Source organism: Dipodomys spectabilis, unplaced genomic scaffold (genome assembly GCF_019054845.1).
Source record: "Dipodomys spectabilis isolate Male_0828 unplaced genomic scaffold, ASM1905484v1 ptg000480l, whole genome shotgun sequence".
NCBI classification, from domain to species: Eukaryota; Metazoa; Chordata; class Mammalia; order Rodentia; family Heteromyidae; genus Dipodomys; species Dipodomys spectabilis.
This window is the reverse complement of record NW_024871157.1, coordinates 1776955-1799726: the sequence shown is the minus strand read 5'-3', so window position 1 is coordinate 1799726 and position 22772 is coordinate 1776955. Positions and strand designations below refer to the sequence as shown.

General features: G+C 49.0%; 1 protein-coding gene and 1 long non-coding RNA gene across 9 annotated transcripts in view; one reads left to right on the top strand and one right to left on the bottom strand.

The window, feature by feature from the left end:
• Kdm2b (lysine demethylase 2B) overlaps positions 1 to 5133 on the bottom strand; it is a 91188-nt gene extending 86055 nt beyond the window's left edge. For 5 of the 8 annotated variants that reach the window (XM_042668910.1, XM_042668912.1, XM_042668916.1 and 2 more), the window contains exons 1-3: positions 4892 to 5133; positions 3748 to 3892; positions 704 to 782 (exon numbers count right to left, since the gene is read on the bottom strand). In XM_042668910.1, coding sequence (XP_042524844.1) covers positions 704 to 782; positions 3748 to 3892; positions 4892 to 4924 — 257 coding nt within the window. In that variant the 5' untranslated portion in view covers positions 4925 to 5133. Of the gene's footprint in view, positions 1 to 703; positions 783 to 3747; positions 3893 to 4495; positions 4550 to 4891 lie in introns of those variants that run through there. The other 3 variants (XM_042668914.1, XM_042668915.1, XM_042668913.1) reach the window with 2 other exon arrangements.
• Positions 5134 to 5675: 542 nt separating this feature from the next.
• LOC122098485 lies at positions 5676 to 22680 on the top strand. The gene is made up of 3 exons (XR_006145743.1): positions 5676 to 6078; positions 21157 to 21352; positions 22480 to 22680. It is a non-coding gene; the product is annotated as an uncharacterized LOC122098485 (long non-coding RNA).
• The last annotated feature ends 92 nt before the right edge of the window (positions 22681 to 22772 follow it).

Genomic DNA, 22772 nt, shown 5'->3' with positions numbered 1-22772 from the left:
AACCACCAGAAAACTGGAAGTGGTGCTGTAGCTCAAGTGGTAGAGGACTCGCCTTGAGCTGAAGAGCTGAGGGACAGTGCCCAGGCCCAGAGTTCAAGCCCCACGACTGACAAAAAAAAAAAAAAAAGAATTGGACTCTTGAGCAAGTCTGGCAGCAGATGCTAGAGAGGTAGACAATGTAGGAAGACACTGTAAACCTCTTCCCATACTGCTGCCCATGGGACAGAACCTGTTCTTCCAGCTTGCTCCCATCTCTTCTCCAACCTGCAGTGTGGACAGATATCAGCAGAATATAAGGCAGACACAGAGGCAGGTGGACAAAGGGGAGAGCTGGCATCGAAGGAAAGCACCTTTCCACAGAAAACGCCCCACTTCCCACAGCCTGGGAGTCTTCGTGGTTTGAGGAGGAGGGAGGAAAGAGGTACAATTCTTAGCATGCTGGATGGAATCGGCAGACTAGGGCAAAAAGCCATCCACTACCTAAACAGCTTGTGTTGCCTTTCTTAAATTCCTTAAAAAAAAAAAATCTTCGGAGAGTGTTTCTCCTTGCTCAGGTCTTGAACAAGGAATTGCTGTGCTCAGATCATAGAAAAAGGTCCCTCTCAGGGATGTAGTGAGAAGAGGGGAGGAGAGACCCATCTAAAACTATATTCATCATTAGGGAATAGGACAAGGGAAGAAGCGATTAGTTTCAGCAACTTACTTAATTCCTAGTCCATCCTTTTCTCGAAATACCAGGGGAACCCTGAGAGCTTCTCTCTGTACGTACTCATAGTTGAAATCTGTTTGGACAATTGAATTAAAGCAAGTTGGTTAAGTTATTCAGGAGCAAATGTACCAGGATCCATCAGAGGGGAAGATGATAAAAGAAAGAGTTGGGGCTTCGCTGGAGGCAGGCACTCACTGCATGGCAAAGGCTGCCTTAAAATGACAGGGAAGCCATGCCCTCCACCAGCTCCGCTGCCTACTCAGTCATTCTCTGCATTACCCCCACGGGTCCAAACTTGTCAATGAACAGCACAAGACCATCCGTCAAGGACCCAGGAGGAGACTTAAAAGAGCCTCATACTGAAAGAGCTCTGGCTATTGCTCAGGAAGAGGGACAGACAATCACATTGGAGGCCAAGCTCAGACAGTAAAGGGACTGCAAAACTGAAGCATGCCACCTGGGAGGATCTGAGGCCCGAGAGAGGAGGCTGGGAGGAGGGCTCTCATTGTAGCTGAGCATCAGTGAAAATCTTATTGTAATATCCTGCATGGTGAAAGGGAGGGGGAGAAAGCTGGTTTCCCTGGAAACTGTGTATTTGGTGCCAAAATAACTAGGGAACTGGGCACAGCTTTGTTGTCTTCTAGTGAAATTCTGCTAGAGCCATCACAATTCTTGTTTCAACTGGAGAATGGAGAGGGATACTCTCCAGGTGGACTAGGCAAACGGGGCATAGGAAGATCCGAAGGAAAACTCACAGAGCAGATGTCTACCTGAGCTTTGTCTGAGATGGTCCCCCAAATCCTCACCCTAAGTCCTGGGGAATGAAGGAGGCCTTAGACTCATTTTTTTCCCCTTCCTCAATCCCCAAACCAGGGTAGGTCTGACCCAACCTGCATGCCTCCACAGAGTAGAGGGAGGTTGGGATAAACGTTTGTGTCCCTCAAATTCTCAGGTAACTAAAGCAACTCACTGGAGACAGAAGTGTTCCAGGACACCTGAAGCTTGGGCCCAGGAAACAGTTCACCAGGGCAGCCTTGGGGGGGGGGGAGGGTAAGAAGAGGGGGAGGAAGAAGAGGAGGGGAGAGGAAGGGGAGGAGGAGAAGGAGGAGGAGGAAGAAGAGGAGGAGGAGGCCAAGACAACTAGCTCAGAGGAGAGAAAGAACAAAAACCCCCGAGCCTGGAAAGCCCTGACCTCAGGGGCTCAGATCCCCAGGGGCTCCCAGTGAATGGGGATTCCTCAAGGATTTAAAGGAAGAGAAGTTTAAGAAGCTTCTATTTTGAATCCAAGCTAAGGGCTCCCCCTGTTTCTCAGCTTCTCCCTCGAGTTTTGGGGCATCTGAATTAAGTAATGAAACCCTAAGGCCTGGTGCTTTGAAAGGAGCCAGGACAGCAGATGGAAGGATGCCCTTCAGAGCTCCCAGGCCGGTCACCTTCCCAGCCACACACCCCTCTCCCCTGGCCCCACCTCCCACTGCAACTTCCTCAAATGAGCCAGAGAAAAACCTCTGAGAGCCTGGGCTGGGGATTCCTGACAAATGACCAGGAAGAGTTTGTATATTGTTTTTATTGTTTTCTCATAGGCTCTGCCAAATGAAGGAAGAAAAGAGAAGAATTAAAATCCCATTTTCTCGGAAGGAATGTAAATGCAGTTAGGTCTGGCACTAGGCTCTTGGCCTGGAAGAAATTTCTTCCTCCCTCCCCCTTCTCACCCACCCCACCAGAGCCCAGTGCCCCAGGAGGCATGGAGCACAAAAGAGAAACTTCAAAAATGCAAAGCCTGGGGGACAGTCTCTTCGGGCTAACCCGGGGCCCCAGGCACTCAACCAGAACCCAGAGGGGGGAGGCCTTCCCCTGCTGTCAGCTCACCGAGGGGGAAGGGGTTTCCAAGAAGGGGGTGGGGAACCACAAAATGGAAACTGAGTGATTGCAAGGAAATGCCAACTCAGGAGGGAACAAATGAACGTCCCCACCTCCAGAGAAGACCGGGGAGGCGGGAGCAGCCCAACCTCAGCCCCACAGGCCGCGTTTGGCCCCAGTCTGCAGGCTAGGGTGGTTCAGTCCTCCCTCAGCCCCCAAAAGGGGCATCTCCTCCACCTCTGGAATACATCCCCAAACTACCCTCTTAATAGGAGGACCCCAGGAAAAACTCAGGCCTTTTAGGTCCGAAGCTGAAGGGCTCTCCAAAACCTGGGGCGTCCCCATGTCTGTCCTACATAGGAAAGGCCCACAAAAGATAGCGCTCTCAGGGTCTCAGGACTGCAAACACTTCCCCAAAGAGGCACCCCAAATCTTCCAACTGCCAGGGTTAGGCATGTCAGCCTTATGCCCAAGGGGGAGTCACCCTATAATCTCGACTTCCTTACACGCAAACTTTCAAGGCTACCCCTACAAAAACCTCAGGCTCAGTGGCATTTTTAGGCCAAGCAACTCACATCCCACCTCGTCTCGGCTCCAGCCCCACAGAGCCCACGAAGTAAAGAGCCTCTCTCTACAAAGCCCAGGCATGGAGGTGCTGTACAAGCCCAACAACCCAAAAGGCGGCCCTCATCACCGGGTTCCCAACTAGCAGGACCCCGGAGGATAGAGGTTTTGGAGGTTTGGAAGGCTTCAAGTTGGGGACGTCACCCCACCGTCCCAGGGACTCCCGAAGAGCCCCAGCTCAGCCCCAGGGCTACACTTCTAGCAGCCCGGGGAACGCGACCGGCTGGGGAGGGGAAGGCGCCGCGCTCACGCCCTCCCTCCGTCCCACCGTCCATCCCCAGGTCCCTCTCAGTCCACCAGCCCCGTGGCACTGCCCACCTCGGGGCTGGTGGTGGGCGCAGGCCGGGCCTAGGCCCGCGCCCGGCCCCTTTCCCGCCTGCCCTCCTCCTTCGCCACCCCACCCCACCCCCCCCAGTGCTCAGCCTCGTTTCGTCACCGGATCCCCTGGAATGGGGGACGCGGGCGCGAAATACGAACCCAGCCACAGGCAGCTCCCTCCCCACGTGCGCGCGGCCGGCCCGCGGCGCGCAGGGCGGCCCGGGGAGGGGGCGCCTCACCTTTGCCCTCCATGGCGTGCACGAAGTCCCCCTGGTACAGCTGGCTGCGGAGCTTCTCCTCCAGGCTGAAGCCACGGACGCTGACAATCTCCTCCACGTCCGACAAGTCTTCGTTCTCGTCGTATCTCTGGCGGTCAATCGGACGCTGCGGGGATCCAACCAGAGAGTCCAGGACGTTACTGGGGGTCGCCGCTCACCCCGGGCCCAGCACGAACAGGTGCAGGGGCCGTGCGCCCCCGGCACCCCACCACTGCGGCCTGAGCAACTTTGCGCCGATGCCCAGGATGCCGAAAAGCAGGGAAAGGCAAGGGGCCCGGCGCCCCCGGGCCGGGCTGCGCCCCGCACGAGGCATTCGCCCTCCGGCGTCCTCGGAGGCGGTGGGAGCGACACTTGGGGGGCTCGCGCCCGCCCCCGCCCCGGCCGGGAGCCTGGGTGTGCCACCGCGAGGGCAGCTCCGGCCACGGGCTGCCGGGGCAGATGTAGGCCCCGGAGGAGCCGCGGCGGCGCCGGGCTCGGCGGTTACGGCAGCGCCGGGAAGCCGGAACCCGGGGCCGGCGGCACTGCTGAGGCTGGAGCCGCCCTCGAGCTACCGGGGAAGCTGGGAAAATGGAAGGGCTCGAGACCCCAGCAGCCCCCGCCGAGCGGCCGCCAGCGCGAGAAAAGGAGGTGAGAGGGGGAGGCTCGGGCTGGGGAGGGGGGGAGGCGGCCGGCCCGCCACAAAGCTACCACCCCAGACCCCGGAACGCACCAGCAGCTGCCTCATCTCCCACGAGCGCGCGCACACTCACTTCCGAAGGAGACCCGCACCGCCGCCCCCCCCCCCGCATCCCCTGCTCCTTCCTCCGCCGCCCAGCGACCCGGCCCCGCAGCCCCCCGGGCTCCCAGCGAACCCCGAGCCCGCTCGGCCCCCCTGCACGCCTTTCCGCGCTACCACCTCCCACTTAAGTGTCGGAGACCCTGCGCCTCACAAGGGACTGGAGGAGTGAGCCGCTTGCTTCCTTTTGCATGCAATTTATTTTTTTTTCCGGTCCTCTTGCAAAATACAGAAAAGGAAAGAAAAGGCAGCAAGAAAAAAAGAAGAAGAAAAAAAAAAGAACATCTACCATATACCACATACAGACTTGGGGGGGGGGGAGCTACACACCAATCTTCTTCCAGAGTCTTTCTCTGCCTCCATTTTTTTAGGAGAGTTCACCAATTAATTGTCAACACTCCTGCCCCCGGCATTTTGGCGGAGGGGGGGGAGGAGGGAAGACCAAAGAAAACAAACCGAAAATAAATAAATAAAGCCCGCCACGGCCGAGGTCTACAAAGTTTTGCACCAACACTTGGGCAGATCCGTTTGCAAAGTCCTAGGAAACCATTTTCGGCGGTGGGGGGAGGCGCCGACGTCATAATCCCCGGAACGTAAACATTGTTGCCGATCGCGGCCGGGGGGGGGGGGCGGCCGGGGAGGGGGGCGGGGACGGCGGCCCGCGGAGGTGCGGGGCGGAGCGGGGGGGCCCCCCGAGGCACCGGGCGCCGTTAGCGCCCGGGCATCGCCGTTTTGTTGTTGGGTCACGAGTGCGCCTCTGCACGCAGGCGCCGCCGCCGCCGCCGCCGCCGCCGCCCGGGAGTGGGGAGCCGGGCTGACTTTTGGAGGGTTGAGTTGCAAGGCGGCGGGCGCATCCCAGAGATGGCGGGGCGGGGAGGGGGGGGAGCAGGGGAGGGGGGAGGGAGGTGCAGATTTGCACGGATGGCCTCAGCGGGAGGCGCGGAAATGCAAACGGAGCCTACCGACGAGAAAGCCCCCGGGGCCTGGCACCCTCCCCCCCCCCCCCCGAACTCCCCTTCCCCGGCCCCTGCCCCCCACCCCCATGGCCGGCCTCGGTGACCCGAATGCAGAACATTTTGTATGGTTATTTTGTTTTCCTGCTGCTTGTCTTTTGGAGCGCGTGATCCTGCCCAAACTCGCATTTAGGAACTCGCTACCTAACGTCCTGCGTGGAAGAAGCACTGGAGGGGCTCAGGAAGAAATTAGGGCACTTCCATATCTGTATGGGCTGCACAACTTTTAAGCCCGGGAAACTTAAAAGATGCGGACACGCACAGGTACAGGAAGCAGAGCCAGACGGCCGCTGGCCGGGAGACATTGTCTTTCATTCATTCTGTCGACCTCGGTGGAGTTCCCGGCTAGCAACCCGCCCTGCAACAGAAATTGGGCGGGTTTTTTGTTGTGGTGTTGTTTTTCTTAAGGTCCTGCCATTCGCTAGGAGGAGAAAATCGATGCTACAGTGGGAAACACTCAGAGAATCGGATCCAGCTTATCAGCAGCTGGCAAAGAAGTAAAAGGTAAGCCCTTGTTGGCCGCTTTATAGGAGGAAAGTTGTGGAAAGGAATCTCTCTGAAGGACATGGCAAAGGAATCTTGGGGAGCAGTTTGATTAATGCTTGAGAGAGGATAAGGGTACCCTTTATGCACACTTGGAATGTTTAGGTCCGGGAGTGCTCCCCTGTTCCCCTGCCCAATGCTTGGGACTGAAGCCGGATAGACTAGAGGAAAAAGAGGTACGGTCAGCTAACAGCAAATATAGGAGATATTCCTTCCTATACTTCCATTAAGATGAAAGTGACAGGACTACACTCAGAATTGGCCCTGGGTTTTTCAACTACATTTTAGTTGTGAGAAAAGCTGGTGCTAAGCTTTCCTCCAGCCCAACGTCCTTGGGGCTCTTGATAAGATGAAGGTATCAAGAGCTACACCAAGCAGTCTCCTAGATGCCCCCAGCAGGTGCAGAACACAGTATTTTACTTGTTTTTAACCCTGTGGGCTAGTTAGAGCAGATTATGTTGCAGACTGAGAAACTGAGGCTTGGAGAATTTAGGAATCTGCATGATGATTACTCTGCCTCCAGACCATGCCCCTGCCAACAAGCACCCTGTAGCGGGAAGTGGCTTCCTGGCTTCCCCACCCCACACCTGAAAGGAGCCATCAGCTCCAGATTGGTCCCCTCAAGAGAAGGCTTCTGCCACATAGTTCTATAGTCCATAATGGCTTTAGACTGGGCTGGCCTAGTGCTCACAATCCTCCGGCCTCAGCCTCCCAAACACTGGAATTACATTACAGGTGTACCCCACAATACCCATCTGGAGCTGTAAACATAACTTTTGAATGAGAATGAAACACCAGAATTTTTCTTCAACCTCAAGTCTCCTGTGCTAACTTGGCTGGATCCAATCAAGTCATTCAGAGTAAGGGCCTTTCCACACCTATCCCCACCAAGAACCAGGTCCTTTTTCTTTGCTTCTCCCAAGAGAATGAAAGCTGTTTTGTTTTTTTCTTTTGTCCAAGAGCAGGATTCAAACTCAGTATTCTGACTTTTTTGCTCATCACATTGGTGGGCCCTGAACCACCTGAGCCACTCCTCCACCTAATCTTACTCTTAAAAGGAGACTGGACTCTTAAGGCACCCAAGATTATGCAGCTGGTCTGTGAGGCTCTAGTGCTCCAGCTGAAGCCGAACTTGGTTAAGGCTGCATTTTTGGCGCTGACCAGCTCCACTTTTCCCACAAAATGAAGTGACCCTGCTCAAAGGGGGGCCTAGGCTGAGCTGCGGTGAAAATGACAAGTAAAATAAGGCAAAACTTGGAAATGGGATGTTTGATCTTCTTTCTTCCTCCTTCATCTTTTCTCACTGAGATTCCTCTCTTCTCCCCTTGTGGCTCCATGTTGTTCCCAAAAGCCAGCATTAGGGAAAAAGTGCTCTACCAGCCACCTTAGTGTGAAAACAGTTAAAGACCATTTATCACATTAGTGGGAAGTTCCTAGCTTGTCTGAGCGGGGTAGAGTTGACTAGTTGCCTAATTTAATCCCCTCCCTTTACAAACCTTGAGGAAACCACAAACTGAGGGAAGAATAGGCCAGCTGGGTTTTGTTCCCCTTTGACTCCCTGTAAAGCCTTCCCTGCCTGGGTCTAAGGTGTCACTCAATAAATGTTGGGCCTTGATGGATCACCTTGCCCAGCATATTTGCATTTTCTCTTTATCAGTAATGGGCAGATGAAAGGCTTTGTCCTCCTGTTGAAAGAATTCCAAGCATTTGGCTCAAAGTGGGGGGGGGGGGGGGGAGGAGGTTATTTTGGGCCAAAAGGGGGAAGGGCCAAGACCCTTGAGTTCCAGCTTTGGTTGATTGTCTCAAAGGAGTTGAGGAGGGGAGGGAGGGAGCCAGAAAGATGAAATTTTCTTACAGGAAAACTAGAGGACAATTGTATTCAAAATTGCATTAGACCCTCCTGCTGGTTCTTGCAAATCTTGTCTGTTGTTTTCCCATTCGTTCGTTCTTTTCAAGGGTCACAGGCTCACTGAGGAGCTATGGGCCCTAAAACAAGGACAGCCCCATGGTTGGGGCATGTTTGGGAGATGGACTGTTGCCCTTTCCAAGGAAAGGTTGTTGCTGGATGGAACCCTGAGAAATCAGAATTCAGAATTTCTGGGCAGTTAAGAAACTGAAGGTGAGGTTGGGAATGGGGCTCAGCAGTAGACTGCTTGCCTAGAATGCAGAAAGCCCTGGGTTCGATTCCTCAGTACCATACAGAAAAAAGCCAGAAGTGGCGCTGTGGTTCAAGTGGTAGAGTGCTAGCCTTGAGCAAAAGAAGCTCAAGGACAGTGCCCAGGCCCTGAGTTCAAGCCCCAAGACTGGCAAAAAAAAAAAAAAAAAAAAACATTTGCTGGGGGCTAGTGACTCACCTGAAATCCTATCTACTCAGGAGGTTGAAATCTAAGGATTCAAATCCAGGAAGGTCTATGAGACTTATCTCCAGAAAACTGGAAACAGAGATGTGGCTGGAAGTAGTAGAACACTTAGTTGAGCAAAGGACCTCAGGGACAACGCCAAGGCCCTGAGTTTAAGCCCAACGACGACCAACAACAAAAGAAAAAGAAAAGTAAAAGAAAGTGAAGTTGTTCTCATCAACAGAAATTCAATAGTTCCTGACTTATAAGAACTTAGTGTGGGGGCTGCGAATATGGCTTAGTGGCAGAGTGCTTGCCTCACAGGCATGAAGCCCTGAGTTCAATTCAGGCCCCAAGAATTTAGTATACCTTTGAGCAAAGCACCTTACAATTAGATGTCTTTGAATCTTTGCTAAGGCTTTAAGGGTGGGACTGTAATTGCTATTTTACAACCAATGCTTAAATAGAGGTCAAGTTCCTTAACTACAGTGACTACAACAGCTACAGGATTTGAACCCCAAGCTGATAGGAATCCAGAGCCTGCATACTGACCAGCATATGAACCTCTTAGGGGACTGTTGCATAGAAAAAAAACATGTTGGGAATATTATATATCTATACTGTCTAATAGTGTTGCCTCTGGCCACATCTGGCTGTTGAGCAGATATGAGCAATGGGATTAAAGTTTGAAGCCAGTCTGCTACACAATGTAGACCTTGTCTCAGAAAAATGAACAAAAAATGTTGAGCTAAGCATGACAGTACATGCAACTTGGAAGGTTCAAGGCTAGGCTGGACAACATAGCAAGACGCAAAAGCACAACAAAAACAGTTTAGCCTCAATGTCCTTCACTCACCAGGCTACACATCCATTACAGCTTGATTTGGCGCTGAATCTCCTTTATCAACCTCCTGGAAACACTTGTGGAATGAATGAAGGTTCCTTGAAGACAGGGGATCATATCTTGGCAAAGGTTTCCTGGAAAAAAGCCCCTGTGGTATGATGAATGTTTACCATGTGAGCTTGCAGGTGACATATTCTAAGGGCCTGCTAGAGTGAGATTGTCTCACTTGCCTGGATCTCACAAACTCAAAACCTAGGGTTTGAACCCCAGTACTACAAAAAGAAAAGGAAGCTAAAAGTTGGAGAATTAGGAAGTGGTGCTATGGCTCAAGTGGTAGAGCACTAGCCTTGAGCAGAAGAGCTCAGGGACAGCGCCCAGCCCTAGAGTTCAAGCCCTGCAACTGACAAACCAAGTAATTCTTAGCGGGGCACCTGTCGCTCAAGCCTGTAATCCTAGCTTCTCAGGAGGCTGAGATCTGAGAATCAAGGTTTGAAGCCAGCTCGGGCAGAAAAGTCCCTGTCATATGCTTATCTCCAACTAACCATTCAAAAACTGGAAGTGGCTCAAGTGGTAGAACAATAGCACAAATAGGCTTGAGCACAAATAGGCTCAGGGACAAAGCCCAGGCCCCGAGTTCAAGCTCCACAACTGACAAAAATAAAAGCCGATTATATATAATGAATCATTAGGTATCTTACATCCTTAGGGAAGATTTAAAAATTGGGGGAAAAAAACCTGAAAACAGAAGGAAAGTTATTTCTTTGGTATCTATTTTGCCTAGTTTTGAACTTGACAGCTAATTTCATTTTATATGTTGAGGTGCCTTTTTAAATGTTGTGCCATGGAGATGTGTAAGCTAAAAATGAGTTCCAGCTGGAGAGGTAACTTAGGGTAGTACATTTGCCCATCATGTGAAAGTTCTGGGCACAAGAAGGGGAGAAGGAAGAAAAATGGAGTAGCAGTATAGCAAAAAAAAGTCATAGCAAATTCTGCCATGCTCTGCATTACTTTTGAAACTCAAAAATATTTTTATTTTAATCTAAGAGGACAACAGACCATGCTACTTCTGTTCCAGATTGTTCTTAAACACCATTCTTTTTAATTTTTAGTCCTCAGTCCCCAGTTATTGAAGTTTAAAAAAAAAAAGTAAGGAAAAGCCTTGACTGTCAGGCCTTAACTGACTTAATTTTCAATCTAGAATTCTTCATTTTACAGTATTTCTCCTCTTGTAAAAGGACTGGAACTAATAGCTGAGTTCGTTTAAAGGGTTAATGCCAAGAAGAGAGTCATAAAAGTTCAAAGATTCTTTCAAAACTTGCATCTTTGGATTGATGGACACGTGTGTTAACCAATGGAAATAAAAAGCCAGAAATTACTTCATCATGCTCAGTTGTCATTGGCTGACAAGCCTCAAGGGATGGATAAGAGGGCTGATAGTTTTAACCCTTTCTGGCAGGACTGTTAGGTTTGCATTTATTTTATTTTCAAATGTGAAGTAGGGATAGTAGAAAAGTCCTCAGAATCTCTAAGTGCCATCTTTAGATCTAACCCCAGTAGGCAGTATTTTACCTAGCAGAGGAATACTCAGAAACAAATGTCCTAGAGAAAAGTTTTGAACTTTTGAAACAGGAAATCAGCTGACTTTGCTGAGTAGGAGGAAAACAGTTTGGTTGACTTTCTGTGCTGTCAGAACAGAGACCCAGGTTGGAGAGGATTCCATTAATCTTGCAAAGTGATCCGTCACTGGGAGGATTGAATTGCATTTCCTGCCTTGAGATGTGGAGACAGATGACCTTTGCTGGAGTCCTCAGACCCCATCTCCCAGCTGGAGAGAGGATGTGTCAGCATTCACTTTCCAGGCTCACCCTACCCTTTGTTCAAAACTCAAACCTTTTGTCTTCAGGCTGCAACTTTTTTTTTTAACCGCCCACAACTTGCAACTTCTGAGAAACACCCTATTTGGCAGAAGATGATACCTGAAGGGGCCCCAGAGCACAGAGCAGGAGCCAGACAGATGGGGGAATTTTGAGAGGGCATTGGGTCTTTGGGTTTTAATTATTGCCCTTTCCTGGGTTCCCTGAATTGCTGGATTTAAAGGAGCCTGAAGTCCAGCAAAATTTCGTGGTAATGCCTCATGGCCTCATGTTTAGATGTCTCTATTGAGGAAAACGGGAGAGCGGGGCTGGGGGGGAGGGTGAAGCTTTTTACATGCATTATCTCATGTAAGGCATTGATTGCTAAAGCGTTTGCATAGGAAAAATCCCTGAATAGTATGGTGAACTGTTTAATCTTGGACTATGTGTACCAAATAAGCCTCAAGTTTTCTCATCTGTGAGATGGGGCTAGTTATATAGACGATATTAGAGCCAGATCATAGATCTCAAGAGCCAGTTTTGTATGAAAAGGCTCAATCTGATGCATTTGTTCAGGTGCATTTGGGCCCCCGGGTCATAGAATCCTAACACTAGCTTTCCTTCGCATTGAAGATTTGGGGGAAGACTGCTTAACATGGGTGAAATAGCCCTGTCTCTCTCTCTCTCTTAACTGGCCTCCTTCAAAGCCTGCCCACACTACTTGGAGCTATTTGACTGTCCTCCAAGCCCCATGGGGACAGAGGACCTGATGTTATCACAGCTGGGGTGTACAAGCATCCTGCATCCTCCTTCAAGACCCCCAAGCTAGGGATGTGGGGTAAGAGAGCAGACTGCTATTTGCATGTGATAGTGGCTTCTGCAGAAGCAGACCTGAGAATATTATCAAGCAATACAGCTTTGGATGCCCCTGCCTGGCCTAGGCGCTGGAGACAGATGGCTCAACGGGGTGGGACAGACGCAGAGCCAACTGTTAGGCTGAGAGTAGCCAGCAGTCCCAGGTGGCCCTAGGGGGCGCCTTCACCTTCTGCTCCTGTACTTCCTGAGCCCCTGTGCCAATCTCTGCTCCATCTCCTACTAGCTTGATATCTGAACTAGGCTCCCAGGGGTCACCTTTGCCTGCCTGCTGGGGCAGAAGCTTTGAAAGTAAGTTTGACCTGTTTTGTTTCCACCCCTGTGCTAGGTAATGGCTAGGTATGCAGGGAAGGGTGATTTGCAGCTTGGGTCCCTGACCTGGAGTCCTGACTTCTCTCAGCCCCTTAGATGTGCATCCCCAGGGAAGTGACTTCACCTGTCTGAACCTCATTTGCACGGTGGGAATAATGACATTGTTGAGAAATGAAATCAGACTTCTGTTCTCTGAAGGAGTCATCACTATCATGTATTTCATTTTTTTTCTCCTCGCATGAGACTGTTAACTCCACAAAAGAGACTTTGTTCTGTTTACTTCTATATCCTCAGCCTCTAGGATAGAGCTTGAACATGTTGTAGGTCCTCAGAAAATACCAAATAAAATGAGAGTTAAGTGCCCAATAATGGTAGATACAATTTAGCATTGTAATTAACAACTCAGACTCTGGAACCCAACTGGAAGCAACACAGTTGGAGAAAGGCAAAATGCAGTCTCTTGATAAAGAGGCACAGTTGGCAGGTCTGGCTGCCAAGAGTTTTTGGATCATTTCCTACCTGTGTGACCCAGGACAACTGAGTTTACTTCCCTGCTGCTGTTTCCTCACCTGTAGGATGAAGATAACCAGACCTACCAGGGCACAAAGCAAGGGCAGATGAGGTGGCAGTTGTAAAGTAGGTAGCAGAGCACTTGGCACATGGTAAGCGCTCAGCAAACACCAGCCATAATTACTCTCATTATAGTAATAGACAAGGGGACCTTGGAGTAATTTAACAGTTGCTAGGCACTTACAATATGGCATGGTCCAGCAAACTCACTTAGTGTTTATTGAGCTGAGTCTGAACTTGACGGGAACGACCATGGCCACATTGTCATTATCTTTTACTTTCCTTTTGTACTGGGGATGAGACCCAGGGTTTTTCACATAAGCACTTCAACACTGAGCTTACTTCCAGCCCTAGTATATTCTAATATTAAAACATGCTGGGGGGCTGGGAAGGTGGCTCAGTGGTAGAGCGCTTGCCTTGCATGCATGAGGCCCTAGGTTCGACTCCTCAGCACCACATAAGCAGAAAAAAAAGCCGGAAGTGGTGCTGTGACTCAAGTGGTAGAGCGCTAGCCTTGAGCTGAAGAGCTGAGGGACAGAGCCCAGGCCCACAACTGGACCAAAAAAATAAACAAAAAATAAAACATGCTGGGGGAAGGGGGGAAATTACCCACTGAATTCAAGCATGAGTTGAGACTCACTATCAGAGATAACACCAGTTGCCTAGTATATTCCGGCCACCATATTGGGTTCTACAGAAAGGACAGTGAGCTCAAACAAACTGTATGGCCAATGCTTTCAGAGAACTGTCACTGAGCTGAGGGCAAGGGGAATGGCATAGTTGGTGGAACACTACCTGTGAATGACAGCTGGGAATGGAACCCAGAGCCCTGCATGCTTGAGGAGTGGGCTACCTCTTGAGTACCTCTAGCAATAAAGGTATATAATGCTTCCAGAGTCATAATATAGGGGAGGTTGACTTGGTCTGAAGCTAGGGAGGAAGTCAGGAAAGCTATACCAAGGAAGTAGTGCACAGAACTGAGTGCTCAGGGAGAGAAGAGCTTAGCTAGGCTGAGCATTGGGGAAGTGCCCTCAGCAGAGAAAACAGCAGATGCAAAGGCCTTGTGATTGGGGTGCACATGTTCTAAGGGAACTGAAAGAGTTCCATGTGACCCAAGAGGAATGAACTGAGGTGGAACTTAAAGTGTGTGTGAGAGGCAGACAGGAAGAATTAAGTCCATGGGGAATGAGAGATGATATCCAGTCAAGCTGAAGGTATGTGTAACTTAAAATCTGGCCCATTCCATTGCTAGGAATTGTGAAAACGACATGAAAGCATGGGCATAAATACAGACTTGCATGCACGGAACAAAGGCCCAGCCAGAGCTGTTAGCTCATTCCTTAATCTTAGTTACTCAGGACCCTGAGATCTGGAGGATCAAGGTTCAAGGCCAGCGCAGTCAGAAAAATCCATTGGACTTCATCTCCCAAATCAGTAAAAAGCATGGCTGGAGGCAAGGTGTAAATGGTAAAGTAACAAGCATAAGCTTCAAACCCTGTACTGGCCAAATAGTTTTTATGTAGTACCACTTTACCGGGAAGTCATTGCAGTCCTGGGGCAGCCAAAGTGAGGGAAAGGTGGAGGCAGGGAAGGAGAGGACAGTAAGGAAAGGCCATACTTAGGGTAGTTACAGAATTCATCTACTGGACCCTGGACAAAGGTTCTTCCCTGGTCTGTGACCTCCCTGACCCCATCCTCTGGGTCCCTTGGCTTTTCACACCTCAGCCACACTGAGGCTAGTTAGCCTGAGCATCACAGAGATGGTCACCACATCAGGAACGGAGGCTGAGGGGCTCTGAAGAAGACCTGTGCAATAAACATACAAGTGTGTGTGTGTGGCAGAAACTAGGTAACCTACTCCTACAGGTGTCTACATGGATGACCCCAATCAGTCCAATAAGCTGAGCACTAGTGGCCTATTATCCTACTTACTCCAGAGGCTGAGATCTGAAGATCACACTTTAAAGCCAGCCTGGGCAGGAAAATCCTTGAGACATTTTTTTTGTTGTGGGGCCAGTCCTTGAGCCTTAACCTCAGGACCTTGGCACTGTCCCTGAGCCTCTCTGCTCTAGACTAGTGCTCTACTACTTGAGCCACAGTGCTACTTCTGGCTTTTTCTGTATATGTGGTACTGAGGAATTGAACCCAGGGCTTCCTGCATGCTAGGCAAGCACTCTACTGCTAAGCTACATTTTCAGCCTCCCCCCCCCCCACACACTTTTTTTTTTTTTGGTCAGTTGGGTTTGAACGTGGGGCTTGAATGCTGACCCTGAGTTCTTTTCCTCAAGGCTAGCGCACTACAACTTTGAGCCATAGCTCCTCTTCCAGTGTTGTTTTGTTTTTGTCAGTTGTGGGGCTTGAACTCTGGTCCTGGGCCCTGTCCCTGAGTTCTCCAGATTGAGGCTAGTGCTCTACGACTTGAGCCACAGCACCACTTCTTGTTTTTTGGTGGTTAATTGGAGGTAAGAGTCACATACTTTTCTGTCCAGGCTGGCTTTGAACTGAGATCCTCAGATCTCAGCCTTCTGAGTAGCTAAGATGACAGGGGTGAGCCACCTGTTCCTGAGAGATTCATCTCCATTTAAGCACCAAAAAGCCAGAAGTCGAGCAATGACTCAAATAGTAAAGCTCTAGACTTAAGAGTGAAAGTTCAGGGTGAAAGTTCAGGGAAAGCACCAGGCCTCAGGATAGCAGCACAAAGTAAAACAAAAAGGCTTGAACATAAAAGCAGGTTGCTTAGTCCATTTGGGCTGCTAAGCAAGAGAAATGTATTTATTGGTCTCTGGCAGGGGCTCACCTTGAAGCTGTAACTAGCATGAAGGTAGGAACTAGCTAGAGCTCTCCAGGTCTCTTTTTTTTTTTTTTTTTTGCCAGTCCTGGGGCTTGAACTCAGGGCCTGAGCATTGTCTTGGAGATTCTTTTGCTCAAGGCTAGCACTCTACTACTTGAGCCATGTGCCACTTCTGGCTTTTTCTGTGTATGTGGTACTGAGGCATAGAACCCAGGGCTTAATATATTCTAGGCAAACACTCTCCTAAGCCACATTCCCAGCCCTCTTTTTTTTTTTTTTTTCCAGTGCTTTGTGCTAGGCTTTGAGCTACATCCCTAGCCATCCCACAGGCCCAGAGATCCATGTTATAAACACCAATCCCATTGTTGAGGGCAAAAGCCCAGAAGACTTAATGATTTCCCATCTCAATACCATCACACTGGGTATGAGTGCCACATTCCCACAGAGGAATTTTGGAGTGACCTCAACATTCATACCGTAGCATATGCATATGGTTCAAAACGGTCCAGTGTGAGATGGTAGGTGCTGGAAGTGACTTGTGTTGATGAGACGAGAGGCACTCAGAGCAGGAAGATCAAGGCCGGGGAGAATAAAAAATGAGCAGGTAAGTTGTACGAAATGTATGTATGTATCAGAGTATCTTATATACCTTGAATATACATATTTGGGGGGGAGTGAAATATGTTAAAATAGGGGTAGTATGCAGCTCAGTGGGACAGCATGTGGTTAGCATGTACAAAACCCTGGGTTAGATCCCCAGCACTCCAAAATTAATTTTATTTGTGCATATATATGCATGTTTGTAGGTTTGTGCTGATGTAAGCCACATTTCCAATTTGGCATTTTGCTGGCTAATTGATGAGTCATAGACTTTTCTGCTTGGGATGGCTTCAAACCTGGATCTTCTAAGTGTCAAGACTCCTGAGTAGCTAGAGCTCGTATTACTAGGGGCAAGCCACCAGTGCCTGACTTAAATTATTTCATTTTATTTTTCCAGTCCTGGGGCTTGAACACAGAGCCTAGCCTAGGCTCTGTCCTTGAGCCTTTCTTGAGCCACAGCACCACTTCCAGCTTTTTCTGAGTAGTCTCATGGATTTTCCTGCCCTGGCTGGCTTTGAACCACAGAAATGTTAGGATTACAGGTGTGAGCCATTGGTGCCTGACAAATCCTAAGTTTTAAACTTAGCCTTTGTGTAATAATGATAAGGTCTTATCCCAGCTTCCAGGCATGATAGCTTCAAAAATCCTTCAGATCTTCAAAGGGATTTGTCTTTTTTTTTTGCTAATGAGTTGATTACTGGCTGGTGGCCCCCTGGTGGAGGGCTGGTCTCTGGTAGACCAAAAGTCACTTCAGAGAATGGGAACTTTCCTAGCCTCAAAAAAGGGCTAAATTAGGCTGAAGGTTAAACTTGATCACTAGTGGCCAATGAGTTGATCAATTACACATAAAAATTCAAAAGGGAGAATGAGGATGTAGCTGTGTGGAAGAGCCTTTACCAGGCACGTTTGAGGTTTGAGGCCTTGGGATATAGAAACACAAAGCCCTAAAGAACAAAGTTGAGAGCCAACAACTTGTTCTGAAGTGCCCAGAGGGTGTGGAAGTCACACCCTTTCACCTTTACCTCGTCCTCCAAGCTCTTAATCTGTATCCATTGTACCTTCCCAGACAATAAACTGATAAATATAAGTAAACTTTCCCTTCTCAGAGCTGAATTGAATCACTGGTGGGAAGGGGTAGGAACTCTGTTTTGTAGCTGGTCTCTGGAAGTACAGGGAAAACAAACTGGGGTTCAGGGTTATCAGTCTTAGGGCTGAGCACTCAGCCTATCTAAGGAGTGCCATTTCTGGCTTTTTAGTAGTTAATTGGAGACAAGAATTTCACAGACTTTTCTGCCTAGGCTGGTTTTAGCCTCAATCCTCAAATCTCAGCTTCCTGAGTAGCTAGGATTTTACAGGGGTGAGCCACAGACATCTGGCGATAATTTAAAATTTTTTTAATTTGGCACTGTAAAGTTCAGGCAAGTGGTTATGACAAGAGTCATAACCTTAAATCCTTCATTTTATAGCTTACAAAGTCAGGCCAAGTAGAGCCAGCTCCTGGCTCACCAGCAGTACCACGTTTGGAGTCAGCTGCTGCCTTCTTACTAGTTGAATTAAAGAACACAGGGGCCAGTAGCAGTAATCAGATCTCAGGCCTCAAAGGAGATGTATTACAGGAAGACTCCTTTTGGGGTACTAGGAAACAGACAAGAAAGTGGGAGGGACAGTCCAGCCTCACCTTCACAAATCTATTTCCTAAATAAGGAAAGTCTGAGAAAAGTACCTGGGAGCACAAGGTGATAAAGGTGAATACACCCACATTAAAACCTTTTCTTTGTCAGTCATGGGGCCTGAACTCTGGGCCTGGGCACTGTCCCTCAGCTCTTCAGCTCAAGGCTAGTGCTGTACCACTTAAGCCACAGCACCACTTCTGGCTTTTTCTGCTTATGTGGTGCTGTGGAATCGAACCCAGGGCCTCATCCATGCAAGGCAAGCACTCTACCCCTGTGCCACCTTCCCAGCCCTATAACCTTTTCTTTATTTACAGGCTGTTTCAGCAGGAACACCAGGGATTCCTTCATTCCGAGATTTATTGAACTACTGTATACCTAGGCACTGGTTAGAGATGGGGACATCCAGTAGATATTTGATAAATATAACGGAATTGAATGGTGAGCTTGGATTCAGCATTCAATAGGTACTCCATAAATGCTCTTAACTAGGTGATAAATGTCTAGCAACTCAGGAGGCTGAGATATGAAGATTATTCAAAGCAGCACAGGCTGACAAATCTACAAGACTTTTATATCCAGTTAGCCAACAAAAAACAGGAACTGAAGTTATCACTCAAGTTGTAGGGTGCCATGAGTGGAAAAAAGGTGAATGAGAGCTAGGCACCTGTGGCTCATGCGTAGAATCCTAGCTACTCAGGAGGCTCAGATCTGAAGATCAAGGTTCAAAGCCAGCCCAGGCAAGAAAGTCTGTGACTCTTCTCTCCAATTAAGCACCAAAAAAAAAAGCCTGAAGTGGAGCTATGACTCAAGTGATAAAGCACTAGTCTTGAACAAAAAGGCTCAAGGACAGCCTCCAGGCCCTGAGTTCAAACCCCAGGACCAGGACACACACAAGAAGAGTAGTTTATGCCTGGGTGAGTGGCAAAGGAAGCTCAAAGGAAGAACTCAGGTTTTAAGGAAAGTTAAGGGCCAGAATTGTCTAGATTCTCTGATGGAAAGGCTCGGGGAAGGAAAGGGACTTGGGTGATGAGCACATCCATTTCCCCACTTTCCCTGGGGCCTCACAAAGCCACTGTGCGCTTTACTTGTTCCTGGGAAGCTGGGCATTTTTATGTGATTAGCCTGGAACAGTTCTCTGGGAAATAAATGCCCTCAGTCTAAAGGGCTTTTATGAGTCAGGACAGGGGATTAAAGGCATCCATGCTGCAGAGAAATCCCAGGGTCAGGAGACAGTAGAGCACAGAGACTTTTAATCTAAACCTTAAACGTTTTTATTTTTCACTCCCTGAACTCAGGGTGTCACTTTAAATACATGTTTGGCAACATCAGCTGTTCTATTTTTCTTTTTAATTATACAAAGAGGGATCCTGGAAGCAGCCCAGCCCTAGGCTGAGGGTAGCAAGGGAAGTCTGGCAGCAGCAGTTGAAAGCAGACACTAAATAAAAATCCGGTGGATTTGAAATCCTTTTGTGGAAACGGAGGGACAGAAGTTCCCACTACCCTCCCCTTGCTGTGGCCAGGTCTGACTCAGGACTTCTAAAAGGAGGCTGACAGATTCATCAGCTTAGCATGGACACAGGACATTTGGATGGGTGTCCATGTGGATAAAAATACCACCGCACCAGCACTGAGCCTGTACCTTGGGCTTGGTCCCAAGCCCCAGTTCTCACTCTCCCTGCTTCCCCACCTTTGACTCTCAGCAAAAAAACCCGCCAACTCCGTCCTGTGGACCGTGTGCCAAGCACTGAACCAAAGTGTTCTTGTGCACTTTACGGACCCAACTGCTCTGTGATGGGCAATCTGCAACTTAGGAGATAGAACCCAGTCCCCAGTGCTGGGCCTGGGATTCTTTGCCCTCGGACCCACCCCTCACTCTTCCCTGCTTTGTTCGGAATCACAGGGAGGCCACCCCTGCAGCTGTCCAATCAGCAGGCTTTCTGCACAGACACACCAACGGGATGTAGGGACGGGAGTTTGGTGGGCGGGAAGAAGGGAGGAGCCAGAGTTTCTCCAACCTCCCTACGTCTCCGGTTTGTCTGCTTCTCTCCCAGCAGATAGGCCCAGTCTGGATCTGGCTTCGCTACCAACTTAATTCCAGTCCCTTCTGGGTACCAGTAACACCACTTCCTTTCTCCGTCCGTCGGCACCCCTGCCATTGCTCATATGTAGGAGTTCCAACATCTCTAGTTTGCCTTTCTTCATAATCCTTCCACTGCTTAAGGAAAATTCTAACAACTCCTCCATGCGGTTCCTATTCTTCCTGTTTGCATCCTGCAGGGTGGGGGTGGGGGTCATACTGTTCGTTGGGTTTGGAAGGAGGCTCGATTCTTCCAACAGAACACACTTCACAAGAGGAAGAACAGTAGCCACCATTTATTGAGCATTGTGCTGACTGCCAGACAGATGTTCTTCGTGGAACAGTCATAACAGCCTTGGCTGCCAAAGTGCCCTCACTGTTCCCACTCGACAGATGGGGCTTAGAGAGGTTGGGGTGCTTGCCCAAAGTGGCAGAGTTACACATAGATGAAACAGGTTCAGACCCCGTGAAGAGTGCCTCCCTGCAAAGTCTGTGTGTTTTTTTCATCTCTGTGGACACCCAGAACACACCTGCAAGCCTCCTGGTAAGAACATTAGCACACTGCTTGCCCTCCCCACTCATTGCAGGGGCCTCAGTTAACTTCTGTTGTAATGAAGCACTGTGATCCACGATTCTCTAGAACAAGACATCATCATCTAAACTCCTCACTGCATCAGCAGGGCTTCAGGGAAAGGTCTGTGCTAAGCTTTGCTCCCACATAAACAGAAAAAGCCAGAAGTAGTGCTGTGGCTCAAGTGGTAGAGAGTCAACCATCTGAACAAGAAGAGCCTAGCAGGTGCAAGGCCCTGACTTCAAACTCCAGTATAGTGGAAGGCAAGAAGGAAGGAAGGGAGGGAAAACAGGTTAATTGCCTTCATGACTTTGGGGTTGGAAAAGATTGCTTATCCTGGACACACAAAAAAACACTAGCCTAGCAATTGGACTGAGCCCTCAGGGCCTAGGAATAGGAGGATGAACCTGTGAGGCAGAGCATGTGCTTCCCCGGGATGAGTTCTAGGCTCAGCAGACTATTTTGAGATGAATAGCAGAACTTAATTTTGAATTCTGCAACCAGTCCCTTGACAACGTCTAACTCTGTCTTTCCAGCATGATTTATTCTTTGACCGTGAAAACCTTCGGGATCACTTCTAATGCTGCTTTCCAGATGACTTGTGAAGCTGGCACCGGAGCTCAGCAGCAGGATTTCATAGAGCTCAGCTCCATAGGACAACCTTGAATTATCAGAAACAAGTAATATGGATATGCATGGCTTCCCAAAGGAGTGAACTTCCCATCACCAATGGTATGCAAGCATTATTCTGAGAGCTCATGCTCAAGGAATGAGGCTTGGGGCTGGGAATGTGGCTTAGTGGTAGAGTGCTTGCCTAGCATACATGAAGCTCTGGGTTCAATTCCTCAGTATCACATAAACAGAAACAGCTGGAAGTGGCACTGTGGCTCAAGGAGTAGAGTGCTAGCCTTGAGCAAAAGAAGCCCAGGGACAGCTGCTAGTAGCTCCTAGCTACTCAGGAGATTGAGATCTAAGGATCACAGTTCAAAGATAGCCTGGGCAAGAAAGTCCATGAGACTCTTATCTCCAATTAACCACCAGAAAACCGGAAGTGGAGCTGTGGCTCAAGTGGTAGGTACTATGAAGAGCTGAGGGACAGTGCCCAGGCTCAGAGTTCAAGACCCAGGACCGACAAAAAAAACAAAAAACAGACTACGGAGTTGTTGAGAGGTACTACCAAGTTTAATATATTTAATTTTTATTTATTTATTTTTGTCAGTCATGGGGCCTGGGTGCTGTCCCCCAGCTCTTCAGCTCAAGGCTAGCGCTCTACCACTTGAACCACGGCACCACTCCCGGTTTTCTGAGTAGTTTATTGGAGATATGAGTCTCACGGCCTTTCATGCCCTCGCTGGCTTTGAACCTCGATCCTCAAATTTTAGCCTCCTGAGTGAGGATTACAGGTGTGAGCCACCAGAGCCAAGCTTGTATTAATAATCAATTTAATGTTTAACAAAATGAAGTGCTTAAACAGGGTACCTGGTTTGGGGGTTTTATTTATGCCAGTACTGGAGACTGTCCCTAAGCTTCTTTTACTGAAGACTAGCACTCTACCAATTGAGCCATAGCACCACCTCTAGTATTTTCTGAGTAGCTTATTGGAGATAAGAACCTCTTGGACTCTCCTGCCTGGACTGGCTTGAACCTCATCCTCAGATCTCAGCCTCCTGTGTAGGTAGGCTTACAGGTTTGAGCCCTGAGTGCAAATGTTACTTTAACAGTAACTATTATTCACCCTGTATTAGGAAACTTGCTACTCCTAAGGCACTTCATGCTATCTTTGGTCAGCCCTGGGCAGAGGTCATTTGGGTCTACACCCTCATATAGAGTCTAAAGTAGTTTTATTTTTTTCCCCTCAGATACAAACCTCAAAAGCTGAATGCATACCTCCTGACCACTGGGGGGAGCCACACACAGTGCTTGGAGGCGTTGCTAAAATGGGATCCTTTGGTACCCTGGCTTTGTGTCTTTTTAAGGTACTTCTGTTAGGGGCCTGAGTTTTTTCATCTGTTCAATGCTTTAATACCGCTTAGGGTCCCAGCTGGCTCTAATAAGGTAGAGAAAAGTTGCTAATTACTGACGCTTAGGTGCTCTAGGGTAACAGGTGATTACACAACTCTCTTCCCGCCTCCCTAGGTCTTTATGATATTTT